Raw genomic sequence first — 21,474 nt, forward strand, 5'->3', positions numbered from 1 at the left:
GTTTCGATAGAGCACAGACAAACTGTGTGATTGTGAAACTGCTGAGTTCATTTATTGCAGCTTATGTGACAAACTATTATATTTCCATCATTTCCTTGGGAGTGATCACATTCCCATTCATACCAACACCTATGGCTCTAATCACTATGGGACTTACTAGGCGCTGCAGTCCGGAACCGCGGGACTGCTACGTTCGCAGGTTCGAATCCTGCCTCGGGCATGGATGTGTGTGATGTCCTTAGGTTAGTTAGGTTTAGGTAGTTCTAAGTTCTAGGGGACTGATGACCTAAGATGTTAAGTCCCATAGTGCTCAGAGCCGTTTGAACCATTTGAACTATGGGACTTAACTCTGAGGTCATCAGTCCCCTAATCTTAGAACTACGTAAACCTAACTAAGCTAAGGATATCACACACCTCCATGCCCTAGGCAGGATTCGAACCTGCGACCGTAGTAGCCGCGCGATTCCAGTCTGAAGCGGCTAGAACCGCTCTGCCACAGCGGCCGGCCGAACACCTATATCGGGCAAGGAGACATACCTCACTCACTTACCAGTCGTACAAATTAGGTGCGTCGATAAGAGATTCCTATCGTATGACACATGTACTGTCACTAATGCCGTGTATGACACATCAGACGTGTTTTCCGGTGAAGGATTCTGTTGACTTGTCGCTTTGTCATCAAAGTTTGCGGTTCCCATTCGAAAGCCACATCCTTTCGGCTGCTAATAGAGTACTTGTGCAGAATCAGCTGTCATTATACGTCCCTAACTTACACCTCGCTGTTGCAAATGGACGTTACACCTCGGTACAGTCACATATTTGAATAAAGTGGAAAAAAAGGCACCAGTAAGGTGCGAACGCTATTCGCCCACGTGATAGTCTAACACAGCAACCACTTTTATTTTAAATCTCAATTTGTTCGTTGTATTTGTTCGGAGCGGACATCCCATGACACCCGTTGAAGTTGATTTTTGATCCATTCACTCAGTTTTTTTTTTAATTTTTTTTTTATTACAGAGAGCAACTAACCCTCTGGCCGAACACCCTGAGCTACCATGCCGGCGTAACCACTGAACCACCACGACGTCATTTACCTTACTAGCTGCTCTGTATTTCATTTGTTGTTCTTCGACCGTTCACTTTTTCTGTTTTCCTTTTCTTTCGCAGTCCAGTAAACCTCCTTCCTGTTTTCATGCTTGATCTGTGTTCAGTTTTTGGCGGGGTATCCACTGGTCCCTCTTACCACTAAATGTGAGGGGGTTGCGATGGGGAGTTCCCCTTGTTAGAACTCATTGTGTCTTAATGTTTCACATTTGTAAGCCTGTAAATACGTCTGTATGTTCTAGCGTCAATATTCTTCTTTTATCTTATTATTATAATTTTATTATTGTTATTATCATTATTAGCTCTAGTAGGAGTAGTATTGCTATCATCGTGTATAGCCAGTAATGTTCTGCCACATGCCCTTACTCCTATGTAAATTCTTTTTCCTCAGATTTTTTTTTTTTCAAATCATCCTTCCACACCTTCTGTTACTACCATTTGGGCTATTTGTAATGTTGTAAGTATTATCATTATATATGTAAAATATGGCACAAGAATTTTTGTGTGTATGAAAGCTTGGCCCTAATCTGATCAGGTCAAATAGACTAAAAAATTACGAACAAATAAATTTTTGATCCGGTGGATTTTGCAAGACTTCAGGTCGCTAAATGCTCTTTTTTTTTTTTTGAGTCTTTGTTAACGTAAGATATCAAACAAATACTGTTTGCTCAGCATCAGTTGTGTTTCACTTCTCTGTGTGCGTTCAGGTTTTCGTGATAAAACGATTATTGGTGGTGCTCTCCTACTCGGAGCAGAAAGCGCGCCATCTTGAGTGGGATACGCAGAAAAATGCATGGTTATGGCGGCTACCGCTCCTCTTGCCGAAGTACGCGTCCGTGCCGGGTCTGGCTTTCTCCACTCCCGACGCTTGTCCCTTACCCACCCTAGAATTATGCTGGAAGCAGTGCGCACACTATAAACTCACTGTCAGTACATTCACCGGATGCCATGTCTAATTTTTTTTGTTGTACGCAAGAAACGGCTTACCTACAATGGTTCTAAGTATTCCTCACAGAAGTTATGAGAGAACTTACTGTGCAATTTTCTTTAAGTTCCTTACTTTTCCAGATGTGATAGAAAATTGCAGTAAATTATCACATTTCTCCATGTGATATATATTTTATTTATTTATTTATTTGACCTCATTTGATGAGGTCCATCAGGCCTTCTCTTACAAACGACAAGAGTTTCACACACATAGTACCTTTTTTTACGTAAGAAATCACAATTTTTATATCACAACTAGTATTAAAATGATGTGAGAGATATAAGGGCCACTGGTCATTGGAGGGACAGTAGAGAAGACAGAGGGTATGGAAATCTCTGCGCTTGTCTGCACACAAGCAGGACAGATGTGCTTAAGATGGAAAGTGATCAAAGAGTCAAACATTACAAATATAACGAACAGAAGCATTCATAACCAGTTCCAGATTTCGTAAGCTTTCCTGAGAAAGGCCTTGCCGGGTAACATCACTGTAATCAATAATTGGAAGTATAAGTGTCCGTACAAGTTTCTTTTTAAGTCAAGTGGTAAGAGCTTTTTTTTATTTTTGCACGGCATGGAGAGATGCTGATGCCTCCTTGCACGCTGCAGTTAGATGCTCAGTCCAATTTACATTTTTATTTGTTATTACTCCTAGACACTTTCCTGAAGGACAGGAGTTGATGTCTGTCCCGTTTAGGGTTAAATGCGGTACGGATTGCCGATGTTTCGGCCTACTGAGGTTAGAATGACCAAGCAGTAACGCTTGGGTTTTGGATGGGCCCCTAGATTACGCAACATAAACAGGGTATTCCCAGACGCTGTCCGGGTGTTCTTTAAATTATTCATGCTTGAAACACACAGAATAAAATGCTTTATAACCGTCCTTGGTAGCCAAAACCGACCTGAAATGATAAATACCAACGCTCAATGGTTGTAGCAATGTGTACTCCGCAAAGACATTCTTACGTTTACTTTAGACAGATCGCAAGGGAGGAATTCTGGCACAATTTTTTTTTCCTTGAGATGGTATTTGTCACATTCAAAAATCGTTAGCAGCGGTGAAATAAACGGTAACTGACTTTAAAGTCCTAGGAAGGACTGGGAATCGAACTCCAGAACTTTAGATCTGTTGTCTGACAGTCACCCGTGTTGTTTTAAGTGACCTTGCCTTCCTCCGGTTTTTGAACTACTCTATATAGCCAGTTACAGGAAGACCTAAAGTTTAGCGCTGACTAGGGAAAAAATAGCAAATGTTGTTTAACTACTAGGGAGACATTACCGGCATGATTGCCATTCCTTAACTTCGTTCATTACGAATACATTAGCGGGAATACGTCTTTCTTAAATAGCACGCTGTATATTTTATTCGGTAATTCACCTCATCTCGTCAAAGCTTATTCAAAACCGTATCACAGCGTAACCTTCACGTAAGGATGACGTCATTAAAACCGTAACACAAAATTTATTCTGAGTATCGTGCACCAGTACACAACTGAGGCACCCGAGAAAGCGTAACTCCTCCATTTGCTGAAGTTGTCAGTGAACAGGTGGAAACACAAGGAAAATGCACACTGGTCACTTAGTCAACCGACTTCAGTTGAAGATTTGTGTGAATACATTTTCAAAATAATCTACAACTTTTAATCATCCATGGAGAAAGTAAGTTAGCAGAAAAATTACGACTGGTGTAAATTTTCCCTTTTCTTTCCATTTGTTTACTGCCAACTACATCAGCTGCGTGCTAGTACAGGAGAGCCAAAGTCAGTTTTGTGTTACGGTTTGTGACATGTCTTTGTACACGTTTTGAGGAGAGGAAGTCGATTACGTAATAAAACATTTTGGTGCCATTTGAGAAATGGCTCATATATTCTTATTGAAGAAAGTTACAGTAATGGCAGTAGTGCTGGTTCTTATCATCATATGTTTTTGTAATTATTACCACGAGTGTCATACAGTTGTCAGCGCATCCCACATCTCTGCCAACAGACGCTTCGATATCGCCATTCTTCCTCGTCCTCTTCTGTTCCTGTTCTCTCCGTCGTTTCTTGGATACCCCTTAGCCAACCATTTCGTGGTCTTTCTCTTCTTTTCCTTCCAGCAGGTTGCAATGAAAGTGCTCTCTATGGCCACCTGTCTGTTTCCATTCTTTTGACATACCCCAACCATCCTAGCTGTCTTCCTTCTTTTCTATCCATAATGCTACAAGGAGTCTGTGCTCTTTCTCTTATTTCCTCATTTCATACGAAGGAAATTGTACGTGCCCCTGTCAAGTGGTCCATTTCGAAAGCTCTAACTGTGTTTTTATTTCATTCTATGAGCTGCCAACACTCAATCCCGTAACTTCTTGTTGGTTCCATACTGAACCTGTATAATCGCATTTTAAAACAATTTTTGAGAACCGAAGCGCAGAATTTAATATCTGTGTAGCCACCCTTCCCTGCTTGACCTGTTGTTGGATATCTCTGTCAAATCTTCCATCACGTGATAGTATACATCCTAGATAGTTAAACTCTTTGCTCACTATTACATAATATCCAACTATGTCAAAGTTACTTCCCTCCTCTCCACAACATAGATATTCCGTCTTTTCCGTTCTCTCAAAATTAATTTTCAAACCCCCCATTTTTATATCCTTCCAACAACTTGCTAAGCATGTGAGACTTATCCTATTCATCGTTTTCTTCGACAACCTGAGTCGTAAGCATAGAAAAAAGTCTGCATACAGCTTTCTACATCAATCCCTATGCCCAGGTTCTAGAGCCTTTTGTACATACATCTTTAAGAGTGTGGAAGAGACACAGCAGCCTTGTATTAGTTCTGTAGTTCTTTTGAAGGCCTCTACAAATTTCTTTACTCACATTAATGACACTTTCTGCCGACTTGCAGAGGTTTATAATACTTTTACATAATTTTTTGGCAGTTCCTTTGACCACAGGACCTCGAACCTTATCCATAGTGGCACTGTGTCATATGCTGTGTCAAGATCTATGAACTCCAAATGACTGTTTAGATTTCTTTCTAGTCTCTTTTCCATGATCTGCCTTAAGGTAAAGATGTTATTTACAAATGAGCGGCCTCTTCGAAAGCCACTTTGTTTTTCCACTTCAGTTATAATCTTACCCGTTTCTGACCTTACAATCCTCCCATACACTGGTAATTAAAGTTGTAACACGTATGCCACGATAATCGCGACACCCTTTCTTATTTTGTTTTTTAATGTAGGGGGCTTAGATACGCTACGTTCCAGTGTATTGGAATTGCCTGCCCTACCACCTACTCGTACGTCTATTAAATAACCTACATAGGTATTTATGCAGAATACTCGGGTCATATCTAACTAGATCGGCGTATTTCCAGACCCTTTTGACTTACAGATTTTTATTTGTGTAGCCGCAATCTGTATCTCTTTCGTGATTATTTTATCCACCTCTTGATCATCCTGGGTCTCTCCCATCTCTGACATTATTTCCTTGTAGTCTATCCTTTTCTTTGTCAGCAGGCCTTCAAATTCTTCTCCCACTCTACTAGACTGAAAATCGGCAGGTTTGCACTTTCCTTTACCTGTTTCCTCGATAGTACAACCATTTCCCATCCCGCTGTCACTTTTGTGCCCCCCAAGCATCGATGGACTTTCTCGCATTTAACCTCTCAGATTTCATTTTCCCTTTAACAGATGTATTTTTTACTTCTTTATTGATTTTAATAAACAAAGCTCTATCCTGTTCGTCTCTTGCTCTCAACCAATTACTACACAACAACTTTTTCGGGTTTAGCTTTCCTCTTCCTGGTGTCCCAGCGCTTCAAATACTGCTTCAGTTGTGCACTTTTCAATTCCTGGGTACATACCCTTCACTGTTTCTAATTCTAGGGGCCTCAATTTGTTTGGTGACCGTAATTTATAAAGAAATTGTACAGACTCTTTTTCTCAGACTATCTAAGTTTCCTTGATGGTACATTCTTTCTTCGTAGGAATATCTGCATCTTTAATTTTTCTTTGTCCCTAAGAAGTTACTACCGTCTTTGCACCTACAAGAAGTGATCTGAACTACTCTTAACAACATTTGTTCTTAAAATTTTGATTATTAGTATCTCTAACTTCTTTGATATCTGCTATTTTACTTTCTTTAGACTAAATTATTTTTACCAATTTTAATGAAATAGTAGAAAAATGCACCATTATGTCTTATCATGTTGTCCTTCTTTCGACTTATACATTGTCCATGTCCCGAAACGTCCTTTCTGCAGAACTGACATCTGCGAAAGCATTATTTCCGAGTGTAGCAGCGATTACCAGTTGGATTCGCATCAAAATACAAATATTTCACCAGAAACTGTCAGAAATCTCAGTGTCGTCGGTCAAAGTAGTTCAGAAGAAATCAGTTGAAATTTGTGCTGGCGGTCCAGAGAAGTGCTGCTGGCTGCTCTCCTTTCTCCGAACACGTAGACTCTTTGGTAGTGTTGCACGCAAAGAGAAAGCCGTGCTGAGAAGGAGAGACTAAGCCCCGCAATAACAGACAGCATGCCAGTTCAAAAAAATTAGTGGCGCATCCCAGATCATTATACGAGGTGCAGTCGTAAGGTTTTAATTATCACTTCGAAAGGATTACGTTTTACGAATTAAATTTTTGTTTGAATGCAGGTACATGTCTGCAGTCCCGTTACAAACTGAAAACACCGCATTACATTACCGTAGCAAGCCGCTAAAAGAGACAATAGAAAATGTCGCAGCCCTTTGATAATGCGGAGTATCGTGCGGTAATTCATTTTCGGCAGCAGTGGAAATGTTGCAGTTGTGTCAGGTCAAATCCAGATGACTTCTTCGGTCGCGAACATATGCTTGGAAATAAACGAAGCAATTAGATACGCAAATTTATTTTTTCAGGCGATGGTTAAATCGTGATAATTGCCCCTCATACAGGTTAGCAGCGAGCTTACCGACAAACTATCAAATGCTGGTATCTGCGACTCTGCTCTACTGTAGAGGATGGTTCGGCTACCCCTAACTATGGGTTTTATGCAATCCACAACACCTTCAAACCCCACGTTCGAGATTTTCATATTTTCTCGCTCGCTGCACACAGACTATTAGTCCTACAGAGAAAATGAACAGGACCTTTTTAATGTAATTAAATGTTGTACTGGGATGCGTTTCCACTGGACGCCAGACTTTTCGAGTTATACAAGAAAAACGCGATTGAAGGTAATTTTTGCACGTTTTTCTTGAATAGTCGAAAAGTAGCTGATAAGTGCCCAAGTATAAAATTTAACTACATTAAATTTCCTGTAGAAAAGTCTTGTTTAAATTTTTTCTGTAGGACTAATAATTTGCGCATAGCGATCAAGAGGGTAAAAAATCTTGTGCGTGGTATCTGAAGGTGCTGCAAATTGCATAAAATCCATATGTAGGGGCAGCTGACTCGCCCTATATTTATGTCACATATTCATCGTTCCCTGTGACCCATTACTGTTTTCTTGTATTTATTTCATTTTTCCCCTGATAAATGCAAACTGGAACTCTTCTTCATGTTTACATGACTCTTTCTTTCCGTTATGAATCATTCTTTAAAAGTATTATTTTATTGTTTTTACTGAATTTGTCCTCATTTTTTCATTTAGCTCACATAAGAATTTGTAAGACAGCATAGTACTTTGGCTTCGTGTTCTCGATACCCAATAGTAAGCGTTCTTTCTGGAATGAGAACTGTGGAATTACACATGTTGGGAATCAGTGCGAACACTGACTTTGTATCTACTTATGTAACAAATTATTACAGCAGTTAAATGACGATCACTTTGTTGCGAGCTCCTTTCAAAGATTCCACATGCTTCTGAAGTACAAAGGCATTCTGTTCTCGTCCTTAACCATGATCAGAATTCTGTAGCAGCAACGCTCAAACTTTTGTGTTGAGTGTGCGATATGGACCATTCGACTAACAGCCTTCGGTGTAATTGTGAGACTGCAGCAAGGAGCGAACATTTTCATATTGTGGAGACCATGATAGCACTGAAATTAGGTAAAATCGTATCCTTTTCGCTGTAACGTTTGCATGCGGACTGCCTGACCCAATGAAGAAAATTAATTGCGAAATTGGATGTGTACGGGTTGGCTTGCTTTTCTATGGTTTGACAGTATGTCATCTGCAAAACAGTTTGAAAAATTTGCTTAAAGAGTTATTAATATGGAAATACTCTTTGGAGAGTAGTTTTAGTTTATGTCATGTACTTGCTATTTCCGTTCTTTTGTGTACCTTTCGTTTGGTATGTTTTTGGATTGCAAGTACACACTTTATTTTTCACACCTGTTTTTCACATAGATGTCGAAACATGTTTGTGTAAATAGAAAAAGCGGAGTTTAAAAACAGAAATTTAATTCTCAGACGAGGACAAACCATAAAGGAACATCCAACCCCAGCAAACTTTTTACACAGAAACATTGCAGTGAGCGAAAAAGAAATCCAAAGAAATCTATATGCAAACATTTAGGAAAGAAGCGCCATTTTCCTTGCACACATAAAATGCATGGGGGAAAGCATACTAGCTAAATAAATATTTCAGTACTTCAATAACAAAAAGTACAAAAATTAATTGCATAGATGAAGATCAACAAGTCCCAGAAGAAATGAATGTTTCTGAGGGAGATTCCAAAACTGCGAAATATCCAAAACCAAAATTGATAACGTAGGGGGATTTCAAGGCAAGATAAAAGTAAGCGCGCAAGAATCTTGCCTGAGAAACAGATGAAACAGCGGAGAGGAAGAATGAAAAAAAAAACATTGGAATTAAAGAGCAAAGAAGACGTCTAGATTAATAAATACTTGTAATTATTGTACTTGGTCCATAGTTGAGCGAATTCGACACAAAAAAGGAAAAAAGTAATAAATTATAAAAATATTTCCAATAAAATATCGTAGGAGTGACTAATTTACTGAGACCTGCCAGCGTTGCAGTTGTAGGCATATTTAATTGATAACACAGCGACGTGATAGGAAGCCCATTCTATTTTTATTCTTGGAGCTTAGGAGACTCGAAAAAATCGGCATTAATCTCCCAGTTCGTGTTTTCACTGACATTGTCTCAGACTTTATTGCAACGCTACTCAGTTTGTCGTGTGCAGAACGGCCGGCTGTCTGAAATTGTGATTTATGACAATGGGATGTACAGACGACGGTATAAGCTAACAGTCCTCCTGTCCTTAAGTAATTGTTCCACTATTCGAGTAATTTCTAGTCCAATGTAAAATTTTATCGACCTTGTTTGTTTCCATTCAACATACCATTCGCAGCGGAAGTTATCAACAATCTAGTATCAATACTTTCCCCATATATAATCGTTTTATTCTGACACTGGATAGTTCTGTGTCTGCCACCCACTTAGGACAGCACCTGAGCGGATACATAGTCATTTCACTTCCTAGTTAATCAACTGTAAGAAACACTGATACCTACCTCTCATTTTACAAGTGTGCACTGGTCTTGCCGTAATAGTTACCGATGTGCTGATCTTGTGACAACACTCTGCATTCGTTTGTCATCCGGTAGTGATTATATACTTCACGGACTTATCTCGACGTGAAACAGCGCCTCTCGTGTTACGTGGCATTCAAGAAATAATGCGCAAAAAATAAAAGCTGTTATGCGTCGGTGAGATAAAAATTTAATTTTGCAATCATCGGCATTTTATCTTCCGCCTCCTTCAGGACGGTACACGTCTGCTCTCTGGCTAGTCCAGAAAACAGCACTGATAACGCTATCTGAGTGTCTTCGCCGACACCTTCCGCCTCTTATTTTCTGAATGATTGATTCCTTACCGAAATTTTTTTCTTGCCTTATATGTAATGACCATTAAAAATTCTATTTGTATTCAGTGCCAGGATATGTTGACAAATCGTGCAGAAGATGTTTGCCAGTGGGTTCCCTCACACTGTCGGTATGGTGCGTCGGTGTCGTCGGTGTATAATGTGAATATTCTAATAAGCAGTATTATTTTATCCATGTTAGACCTTGTGGACTCCACAACCGATACACTAAGAAGCGTTTGTGGAGAATAACGTTGTGTTCATGTTTTGCACTATGGTTCGGAATTTAATTCATGACGTCGGATGCTATCTGATGGTTAGGAACTATTAACTGTCGCCTCTCTGATGTTTCCATACTTATTCAGGTGTTGACATTAGGGATATCCGATGATAAGTCGATGTTTAAAAATTAGAGTTTAAAACTCGAAGCTAGAAAATCGATAATGATGTCTTTGACACAACGAAACAATGACGTTAAGGATAAAATATCGATCTTGGATGTTGTGATTTCTTAATCGCTGGCCTGAAGAGGAGAGTGGACCAGCAACAGTTCTCAACGAACTAAAGCAAGAACATCGGCTGTTGTTAGAGCTAAGCGTGGAAATTGCCTTTCAATGTTGTTTCAGGTAATTCTTTCGTGGTATATAGTGTATGCTGTTTCTTTCTGAAATATATTTAATGGCAAAAAACACATAAGATTAGATTTGATCTCTGTAAATACAAGTATTTGTATAAAGGAAGCCAAAGCATTCACAATTAAGTTTATTAGATGTTTGTGTTGTATTATTTCTCGAATAATTTTACGTTTTACGTCTGCCATTGTTATAGATAATTATTACGAACAAAAAATACTTTCAACTCTCCTTCATTTTCACGTGGTCTGTGTTAACATTTAAGAAGATTACAAAATGATACAGCAATGAAGGAACGTCGTATTCTCCCAAGGACCACAGGAAAGGTAATATCCGCTGACGAGTCATGTCAGCATGTTGCTACTTCATTTTTTGTTATTGTAGCATTTATGTTGTTACTAAACGCACTAAAAATGGAGAAAAATTCAATGTTATAATGAATGTGTTGTGACCAGTAAGAATCAGTTCATACTTGGATCACGCTTGATTAATAAATATGAAATTTGATGTATCTGTATGTTGCTTTTTTCGCCAAGCTATACAGGTATTCAACATTTATAATCACTGTTTTGTGGTAGATTGTTACCACCCATCGATGTTTAGGCATCGATGATGAAATCTAAACCAGCATCGATAAATTGGCAACATCGCACATCCCTAACTGATATTTCCTGTCACTACTGCGATTTTAACCAACTAAGGCTGCGTCGGCCGTGCAGATTTACCTTGGCAAATAGTGGTCGGGCCCAAAAATGCATCTCAAATATGATGTTATCAGTGGCGTAGGGTGGGGAAAGGTGGGGGGGGGGGGCGGCGTGGCAATAAGGTCTATAACGTCTCTGGTGCCACTTGCAGAGGGGCGCCAAATGGTCACAAACTCAAATAAGATTTTCCGGAAAATATATTATTATTAGAGCAAATTCTATATGTTTTATTAGTCTATGTGTTTCTGGAGGAGGGTGAGGCGACAGTGAACTGTAGTGCCGTACCCCGAGCGTAGGTAAGAGTGGGTGGAAGGGGGGGGGGGTTGAGGCGCCAATAAAGTGTTGTGGCCCAGCGCCAGTTACATGCACTACGGCACTGTTTCTTATCAGTAAGAGAATGGGGTTATTTCACAAATACTAAACATTCTAATGTATTTCAATAACTACGCCTGACAATAAATTATCTCAGTAACAAGTATACCCCACAGATGGAATCCTTAAAAATGCTTGTAGCATAACATAGTGGTTGTTTTTGACGATGCGAGTAGTTCTGTCGAAGAATCGTAGATCATAATTGCCTACTGCGAGTAAGGTTTTCAACTGCGTCAATTTCATCTATGTGCTTTGCTGCTCCGTCTGCTGATAGAAAGTTAGCTTCCAAATGTTAGAGCGCTGTTTTCTCGCAATCTAGGATCGATTACAGTGGTAAAGCAACAATTGTTGTGAATTATAGGATGCTATAAACATATTTACGGCAAATAATTTTTCAGCTCCCAGTACTAAAATTATTCACTGGTTCTGTCAGCAGGGGTAAGCTTACCTATAGTCTGCTCTTTATAGGTTATCAATGAAAAGTCATTGGTTTCTATAACTTGTTTTGCAATATCCCTCTGATTCATTCATCCTATTCTGGTCAGTTGTATGCATTATAACCAGCAAAAGTGCTATGAAGAACGACAAAGAGAGTGAACAACAGAAGAGGAGGGCTTTAAGTCTCCCACTCACTGTCTCATGTCTTTAGCAGAATCGAAAGCTTATTCTTTTGGAATGTTTAGGCATTAACATCAGTTACGCCCAAAAGTTAAAATTATCTCACAAAGCGGTGAGATTAGAAACAGACGCAATTGTTTAATCAGCTTAGTGAAAGGTGACTGTGTACAGGGTGATTTTTTCCACTGTGCACGAACTCTGGGGATTGATCGATGAGAGGATACGGAACAAAAAAGGTCTAATCAACTTATGTCCGGAAAGGCATGGTTTCCATGTTAGAGACCGTTTATTCAGTCATACATTGTTACAGAGACTAAGGTATAATACGCGCTGTACCATGCAGCCGCAGTTACTGTACGTGTTGAAAATAGTCTCCATGTGCCTCAATGCATGCGTGTACGCGCCGTAGTATGTTCTGTCTCACACGCTCGCATCGGCCAGGCGCAAGCGAGTAATGTCAGAGGCAGCATGAATATGCTACTCCAGTGGCTAGACATCTGGAATGGGCTTTAGAAATTTTGAAATGGGACCATAAGCAGAAATCTTGCGGTTGATATCCGGTGAACGAGCAGACCACGCAACTTGACCTCCCCGTTCAATCCATCGACCAGCGAAGACGCGCTGAGATGCTTCTGGACGTTAACGGTGAAGTGAGCTGGAGCACGATCATGTAGCAGCCACATAACACTTCGAATCATCAATGGCACTTCTTCCAGCAGCGGGGGCAAAGTCACCCGCAAGCTAAGTACTGACAAAGTTATTTGCGCACTGCTATACAGTTATCTATGTTGATTGATACGATCACAAGGTGATTAGTAGACTCAAATCTAGGAGGAGCTTCATGAGAACTACTACACCCCTCACCGGTCGGACTGGAGCAGCCAGACTATCTCAGTGGACAGCAAAATCTGACAGTAATGATTGGATGACTCCTTCTGAGACCCTTCCTCCTGGTGGAAATCAAGTCTGGACAGTGTGGAAGTCTCTAAATCGGCTCAGGAGTGGCGTCGGACGAACTAAGGACAATCTGTTTAAATGGGGCTTCATGAAGGAATCTTCCACCTTGTGTGACTGCGGAGAAGAACAGACAACCAAACATTTAATTAACTGTCCTAGATGTCCTGTATCATGTTCCACACAAGAGCTTGTTGATGTTTCAGACAATGCTGCTGCCGTTGCACAATTTTGGGCTAATACCGTTTAGTTTGTTCTTTTATGATTTGACCTGATTTGTTATATTGTATATATTGTAAATATTGTTGTAATGTTTTTGACTCGAAATAAAAATACAGTTATCAAATTTAATAGTTTTCAGCAGTGTTTCGTGCTGTTTGTGGCGAAATAATGATTTAATAAACTATTGGAAACTTTCGCTAGCTGTGTTTTTTAAAGTTTTCTGTGCGTTGAAGTCGCTTAGTAAATTTCGTGCTTTAGTTTTCAGCTGACGTTTCTCATTGTTTCTAGTGAACTACTTCAGTAAAATTTTCATTCAGTGTTTCAACTTCGTTGAGTGTTCCAGTGACCGCTTTAATTTTCCGATTTAGCTAATAATTTTATGAAGTTTTATTGGTGTTGGTATTAGTTGTGGTTTAGTACTGCTACAACAAGTAGTTGCTTTCTTAATAGAGAGAATTTCGAGACCACTATTGTTAGTTTTATAAATAGTTCTACTGCTGAAACTAAACGTAGGTAACGTAGACGTATAGTTTCTTTCAGTAACTGTAAAATTTTACCATGAGTAGTGGGTTACGGTGTGGGATTTGTTCAAAGTATTCTCATTTGGGTAAATGCAGCGGGGAAGCCAGTGGAGACCCTCTCCCGGGGATGCAGAATCTGTAGTAGAAATAAGTTGACAGAGGAGCGGGAGCTTAAGATCTGTGCCCTTCAGGTGCATTTACAACACGCGAAGGAGGAACTAGATTGGTTGAGGAGGGTGAAGGGTGCTGCGGAATGGGAACTGGTAGTTGGGTAGTAGGCAGGTAGGAGGAGGAGGTATTCAGACAGTTATACCTCGCGTATATGCGATAGATTTGACCAACTGTCAGAGTTGAGTGGAGAGGAGTCTCTTGTAGCTGTAGCTGTAGTAGTCCGCACGGTAGAGGTGTGACCCAGCAGTTGCAGGAAGTGAAGCCTAATGCAGGGTTGGCTCAGGTGACTGAGAGCATAGGAGAGTTACGTAGGAATTTTACGAAGGAGGATCAGGTAGTGACAGTGGGTGGAGCAGGGAACAGTCTTGATAGGAACGGGGAATATGATGTAGGTGGTGACCTGGTAAAGATAGATACTCAAACTGGTGGCACTAATCTGCATTTCGTGAGACTGTTTCAGCGTCATGATGGGCCTCATCTTAATGCGGCTGTTAGGCAAGTTAACAAGGGGCTGGAGAAGGCACTGATGGCACAGGGCGTGGGTCCCGTTTCAGTGGTGCCAGTTGAGTCTATCAGTAGATCGGGTTTCACTAGGCATGGCCTGCGCCTCAATATGTGTGGGAAGGGGAGGCTGGCAAAACTCTTAGGTGACAATGTAGTGGGTTGTGATGGGATCAGTCACGGAAAAGTTCTTGTACTAGTTGGTGCTACAACTGCACCTTTTTTTATTTAAAGTCAGCTGCTTAAAAGAAGTCCCTCTAACTAAGGGCTCACCTTCAGAGGACATCATGTTTCCAAGTAGAGAAGGAATTAGCATATTTCATCAAAGTATAAGAGGTATTACAGATAAAGTTAGTGAACTGCTTATAGATGTTGACTCTGAAATTATTGGTAATTATTGGAATATCGGAGCACCACTTAAATAATATGATAATTCTCTTCCTTTACAGGTTGCAAATTAGCTGGCTGTTTTTCAAGGAGTTCCTTGAGCGGTGGGGGAGTGGCCATGTCCGTAAAAAACAGTATTCCATTTGAGTCCATAGACGTATCACGGCACTGCACTGAACAGATATTTGAATGTTGTGCAGGGGCAATGATGGTGCAAGAAAAAGGATGTTGGTAGATCTCCTAAATTCATATGATCTGATTCAGACACCGTTTTTTCCAACTAGGGTGAAGGGGAACAATACCACAGCCACAGACAATTTTTTTTTCATTCTTCATTACTAGATGGGCATTTGTTAGTAAAAGGGTGAATGGCCTTTCAGACCATTATGCACAAATGTTAACACTTTTGTACTCAAACAAATGTCACACATAATTACAAACTACGTAGGGAAGTTAAGCCAACAGCAATAGAGAATTTTTTAAACCTCGTCAAGGAACAAGAGTGGCAGGATGTTTATAGTGCTGATAACATAGATGACAAATATAATGCTTTCCTTAACACATTTCTCATTCTCTTTGAGAGTTGCTTTCCATTAGAACGTTCTAAACGTAGTACTAGCAGTAAAAGGCGGCCCGAGTGGCTGACTAGTTGGATAAGGATATCATGTAAAACAAAGTGGGAATTATATCAAAATGTTAGAAGTAGTCACAATCAAGCTACAGTAGCTCATTACAAACAGCATTATAAGGTGCTTAAAAAGTTATTAGGAAGGCAAAGAGTATGTGGTATGGAAATAGAATAGCTCATTCACAGGATAAAATCAAAACTGTATGGTCAGTTTTGAAGTAAGTGTCTGGTCAGCAGCACAAGGTCGACGATATAAAGTCAGTTTGTACTAAAAAATATTTCTGTAACTGATAAGTCAGATATATGCACAGTATTTAACAATCATTTTCTGAGCATTACTGATGAATTAAATAAAAATTTAGTTTCTCCAGGGAATCATATAATTCTCTTGGCAACTACCTTTCCGAGATTGATGTCCGAAATACTCCTCTATGATACAGACAAGGGGGAGATTGAGTCAATAATTACGTCACAGAAGACTATGGACTCTCCTGGTTGTGATGGAGTGTCTATCAGAATATCAAAGTACTGTGCTGCACATGTTAGCCCTGTATTTAGCCATATTTGTAATTTTTCCTTTAGGTATGGTCAGTTTCTTGAACGATTAAAGTACTCAGTAGTAAAGCCGCTTTATAAAAAGGGAGAAGGTGATAATTTAGACAATTTTAGACCTATTTCTATGCCGTAATCAAGAAGCGCAAACGGCGCAGTATGACGACGGCACCATTTTGCGAGGTAGGAAGCTCTGTTGCCAGCGTTCAGATGCGAAGTGCTAACGGCTGCAGGCAACAGCAGTGTCGGTCTACAGTTCTCTGACAATACTGAAGCGTTGCTGTAGAAAAATTTAGAAATTCGCGTTACGTTACCGGTTTCGGTAGCCAGCGAAGTTGTCGTGCCCGGTCCATTGCAGCTGTCATGGGTCAGCGTACGCCTACTCAACTATAGCCCTGATGGAAAGTGCGAAGGCAAGGGGAACTGGCACTAATTGAGACACAACGTTGGGGACAAGTCCGTTGACAACTCCGGACAATAAAGGCAGGTGACTACGTTATTTGACTTCCAAACAGCTGAGCAAAACTCAACGTACCCAAACAGTTTTCTCTTTACTTATCCTGATCATCATTATTATATTTTTAGCGCAACGCAATCTGACTTTCAATAATCCCTACAAAAGCATGGCCCTGACTTACAAAACCTATACCTTTCATGAATCACTTACCTCACAAAAATCTACGTTACTCGAACTACTGAAATACAGCGAGCGCCAATACTGCCAGCTAAATAAAAGACTATAACTACTGAAGGCACTAACTACTGATAGCCATAGTTAGCAAATGGAAGATTTTAATAGAGAAGCAACAATGCACTTACCGTAATAATGTTCAAAAATCACCATACATATCTATCAATTCATGACAACCATCTTTACAAATTTCCATTTTGTGGCGTACACACGTCCATATCATCCGCTTATAGTAACCCCTCAAAACTCTGGCATCTCTCTCTCCACATTCACTATTGCTGGCGGCTCTCCTCCAACTTCCCAACGCTACGTGCTGCTCACATCCAACTGTCCAACACTACACAAGCGAATATTCCAACAATGAGTCCAACCAGCCACAGACTGCACACAGCACAGTCAGTGATTTTCATACATAGCGCTACTTGGCGTTACCAACATAAAAACCTAAACAGCCTACTTAAAAGCTATATGATCATTTCTGAAGCCTCAGTCTCAGAGTTTGGCCATCCCGTCTGCAGCTCTAATTCTGACGGAAAGATAGTCTCGCTAGTTACGGGATAACATGACTGGCGAATCTTGATCTACTGCCTGCTGTTGAGAGAAGACTTCGCCTCCGAGAGCACAGCCAGCTGACGACAGCGGGGCTTCGCTGCTACAAGCTGCCACTGTGGTCGGTCGCCGGCATGGTTGAAGAGAAATCAAGGAGCCTGGTCTTTCATGCGTGCACATGTAAGCCATTGACGATATCATTAAATGTTCAGCTGAGTACGGTTCTCACTGAGCCATTCTGGAATGCCAGTATTTGTCTGGAACCAAGCATCTTACTCTATTTTCTACAGTATGAAAGACGTTCTGTGTTTCAGCATTTACTATAAGCTGTCTCATATCATGACTACACACTCTTCCACTTAAGTCTGTACATTCGATTCTTAGTAGAAATATAAGTGGACTTACTAGCAGGCTTGTACAGTTACTACAATAAATTGCGTTAATATTTTAGGACTACAGTAGAACCATTAAGTTGAGGATTAGACAGCATACCACGAACAATGTTACCGAAGGTCTAAGGGCACGTTTACATTATGAAGACATAATAGTTTCTTGTGATACTTTTCCGTAAACAAAAGATATATAAAATTTCATTCCAATATAATTCATATTGTATCCAGTATACAATTTATTGTGTCACAGATTAAAAATTATTTTAAGTCGACTCTCTGAATGAATCTTAAATATCAGCAAGCCACTCTTTGACAATATGTTTATAAGTTAAGGAGAATCAGAGAGCTCAAAACTTAAGGCAAAGTATGGCTTAAAGTTTTTATCTGACTGGAGTCTCACAATATCGTACACTCGACTACCGAACGGGAAGTATTAATTTTTTAACCACAGAAGGTTTATGTCAGGATAGTTAAGTAGTCCCCCCCCCATGAACCATGGACCTTGCCGTTGGTGGGGAGGCTTGCGTGCCTCAGCGATACAGATGGCCGTACCGTAGGTGCAACCACAACGGAGGGGTATCTGTTGAGAGGCCAGACAAACATGTGGTTCCTGAAGAGGGGCAGCAGCCTTTTCAGTAGTTGCAGGGGCAACAGTCTGGATGATTGACTGATCTGGCCTTGTAACATTAACCAAAACGGCCTTGCTGTGCTGGTACTGCGAACGGCTGAAAGCAAGGGGAAACTACAGCCGTAATTTTTCCCGAGGACATGCAGCTCTACTGTATGATTAAATGATGATGGCGTCCTCTTGGGTAAAATATTCCGGAGGTAAAATAGTCCCCCATTCGGATCTCCGGGCGGGGACTACTCAAGAGGACGTCGTTATCAGGAGAAAGAAAACTGGCGTTCTACGGATCGGAGCGTGGAACGTCAGATCACTTAATCGGGCAGGTAGGTTAGAAAATTTAAAAAGGGAGATGGATAGGTTAAAGTTAGATATAGTGGGAATTAGTGAAGTTCGGTGGCAGGAGGAACAAGACTTTTGGTCAGGTGATTACAGGGTTATAAATACAAAATCAAATAGGGGTAATGCAGGAGTAGGTTTAATAATGAATAAAAAAATAGGAGTGCGGGTTAGCTACTACAAACAGCATAGTGAACGCATTATTGTGGCCAAGATAGACACAAAGCCCATGCCTACTACAGTAGTACAAGTTTATATGCCAACTAGCTCTGCAGATGATGAAGAAATAGATGAAATGTATGACGAGATAAAAGAAATTATTCAGGTAGTGAAGGGAGACGAAAATTTAATAGTGATGGGTGACTGGAATTCGTCAGTAGGAAAAGGGAGAGAAGGAAACATAGTAGGTGAATATGGATTGGGGGGAAGGAATGAAAGAGGAAGCCGCCTTGTAGAATTTTGCACAGAGCATAACTTAATCATAGCTAACACTTGGTTCAAGAATCATGAAAGGAGGCTGTATACATGGAAGAAGCCTGGAGATACTGACAGGTTTCAGATAGATTATATAATGGTAAGACAGAGATTTAGGAACCAGGTTTTAAATTGTAAGACATTTCCTGGGGCAGATGTAGATTCTGACCACAATCTATTGGTTATGAACTGCAGATTGAAACTGAAGAAACTGCAAAAAGGTGGGAATTTAAGGAGATGGGACCTGGATAAACTGAAAGAACCAGAGGTTGTAGAGAGTTTCAGGGAGAGCATTAGGGAACAATTGACAGGAATGGGGGAAAGAAATACAGTAGAAGAAGAATGGGTAGCTCTGAGGGATGAAGTGGTGAAGGCAGCAGAGGATCAAGTAGGTAAAAAGACGCGGGCTAATAGAAATCCTTGGGTAACAGAAAAAATATTGAATTTAATTGATGAAAGGAGAAAATATAAAAATGCAGTAAATGAAGCAGGCAAAAAGAAATACAAACGTCTCAAAAATGAGATCGACAGGAAGTGCAAAATGGCTAAGCAGGGATGGCTAGAGGATAAATGTAAGGATGTAGAGGCTTGTCTCACTAGGGGTAAGATAGATACTGCCTATAGGAAAATTAAAGAGACCTTTGGAGAGAAGAGAACCACTTGTATGAACATCAAGAGCTCAGATGGCAACCCAGTTCTAAGCAAAGAAGGGAAAGCAGAAAGGTGGAAAGAGTATATAGAGGGTTTATACAAGGGCGATGTACTTGAGGACAATATTATGGAAATGGAAGAGGATGTAGATGAAGATGAAATGGGAGATAAGATACTGCGTGAAGAGTTTGACAGAGCACTGAAAGACCTGAGTCAAAACAAGGCCCCGGGAGTAGACAACATTCCATTAGAACTACTGATGGCCTCAGGAGAGCCAGTCATGACAAAACTCTACCATCTGGTGAGCACGATGTATGAGACAGGCGAAATACCCTCAGACTTTAAGAAGAATATAATAATTCCAATCCCAAAGAAAGCAGGTGTTGACAGATGTGAAAGTTACCGAACTATCAGTTTAATAAGTCACAGCTGCAAAATACTAACGCGAATTCTTTACAGACGAATGGAAAAACTGGTAGAAGCCGACCTCGGGGAAGATCAGTTTGGATTCCGTAGAAATGTTGGAACACGTGAGGCAATACTGACCTTACGACTTATCTTGGAAGAAAGATTAAGAAAAGGCAAACCTACGTTTCTAGCATTTGTAGACTTAGAGAAAGCTTTTGACAATGTTGACTGGAATACTCTCTTTCAAATTCTGAAGGTGGCAGGGGTAAAATACAGGGAGCGAAAGGCTATTTACAATTTGTACAGAAACCAGATGGCAGTTATAAGAGTCGAGGGGCATGAAAGGGAAGCAGTGATTGGGAAAGGAGTGAGACAGGGTTGTAGCCTCTCCCCGATGTTATTCAATCTGTATATTGAGCAAGCAGTAAAGGAAACAAAAGTTAAATTCGGAGTAGGTATTAAAATTCATGGAGAAGAAGTAAAAACTTTGAGGTTCGCCGATGACATTGTAATTCTGTCAGAGACAGCAAAGGACTTGGAAGAGCAGTTGAACGGAATGGACAGTGTCTTGAAAGTAGGATATAAGATGAACATCAACAAAAGCAAAACGAGGATAATGGAATGTAGTCAAATTAAGTCGGGTGATGCTGAGGGAATTAGATTAGGAAATGAGACACTTAAAGTAGTAAAGGAGTTTTGCTATTTAGGGAGTAAAATAACCGATGATGGTCGAAGTAGAGAGGATATAAAATGTAGACTGGCAATGGCAAGGAAAGCGTTTCTCAAGAAGAGAAATTTGTTAACATCGAATATAGATTTAGGCGTCAGGAAGTCGTTTCTGAAAGTATTTGTATGGAGTGTAGCCATGTATGGAAGTGAGACATGGACGATAACTAGTTTGGACAAGAAGAGAATAGAAGCTTTCGAAATGTGGTGCTACAGAAGAATGCTGAAGATAAGGTGGGTAGATCACGTAACTAATGAGGAGGTATTGAATAGGATTGGGGAGAAGAGAAGTTTGTGGCACAACTTGACTAGAAGCAGGGATCGGTTAGTAGGACATGTTCTGAGGCATCGAGGGATCACAGATTTAGCATTGGAGGGCAGCGTGGAGGGTAAAAATCGTAGAGGGAGACCAAGAGATCAATACACTAAGCAGATTCAGAAGGATGTAGGTTGCAGTAGGTACTGGGAGATGA

At 40.4% G+C, this 21,474-nt stretch overlaps 1 protein-coding gene across 10 annotated transcripts in view; it reads right to left on the bottom strand.

Moving 5' to 3' along the window:
• Positions 1-21,474, bottom strand: part of LOC126175360 (PE-PGRS family protein PE_PGRS5-like) — a 343,734-nt gene that overhangs the window by 99,991 nt on the left and 222,269 nt on the right. For 7 of the 10 annotated variants that reach the window (XM_049922119.1, XM_049922115.1, XM_049922118.1 and 4 more), the window contains exon 1: positions 9,535-9,607. The exons of the other annotated variants lie outside the window; for them this stretch is intronic. In XM_049922119.1, the coding sequence (XP_049778076.1) occupies positions 9,535-9,541 (7 nt within the window). In that variant the 5' untranslated portion in view covers positions 9,542-9,607. Of the gene's footprint in view, positions 1-9,534; positions 9,608-21,474 lie in introns of those variants that run through there. 10 annotated transcript variants of the gene reach the window in all.

The sequence above is a fragment of the Schistocerca cancellata genome, chromosome 3 (assembly GCF_023864275.1).
Source record: "Schistocerca cancellata isolate TAMUIC-IGC-003103 chromosome 3, iqSchCanc2.1, whole genome shotgun sequence".
Lineage (NCBI taxonomy): Eukaryota > Metazoa > Arthropoda > Insecta > Orthoptera > Acrididae > Schistocerca > Schistocerca cancellata.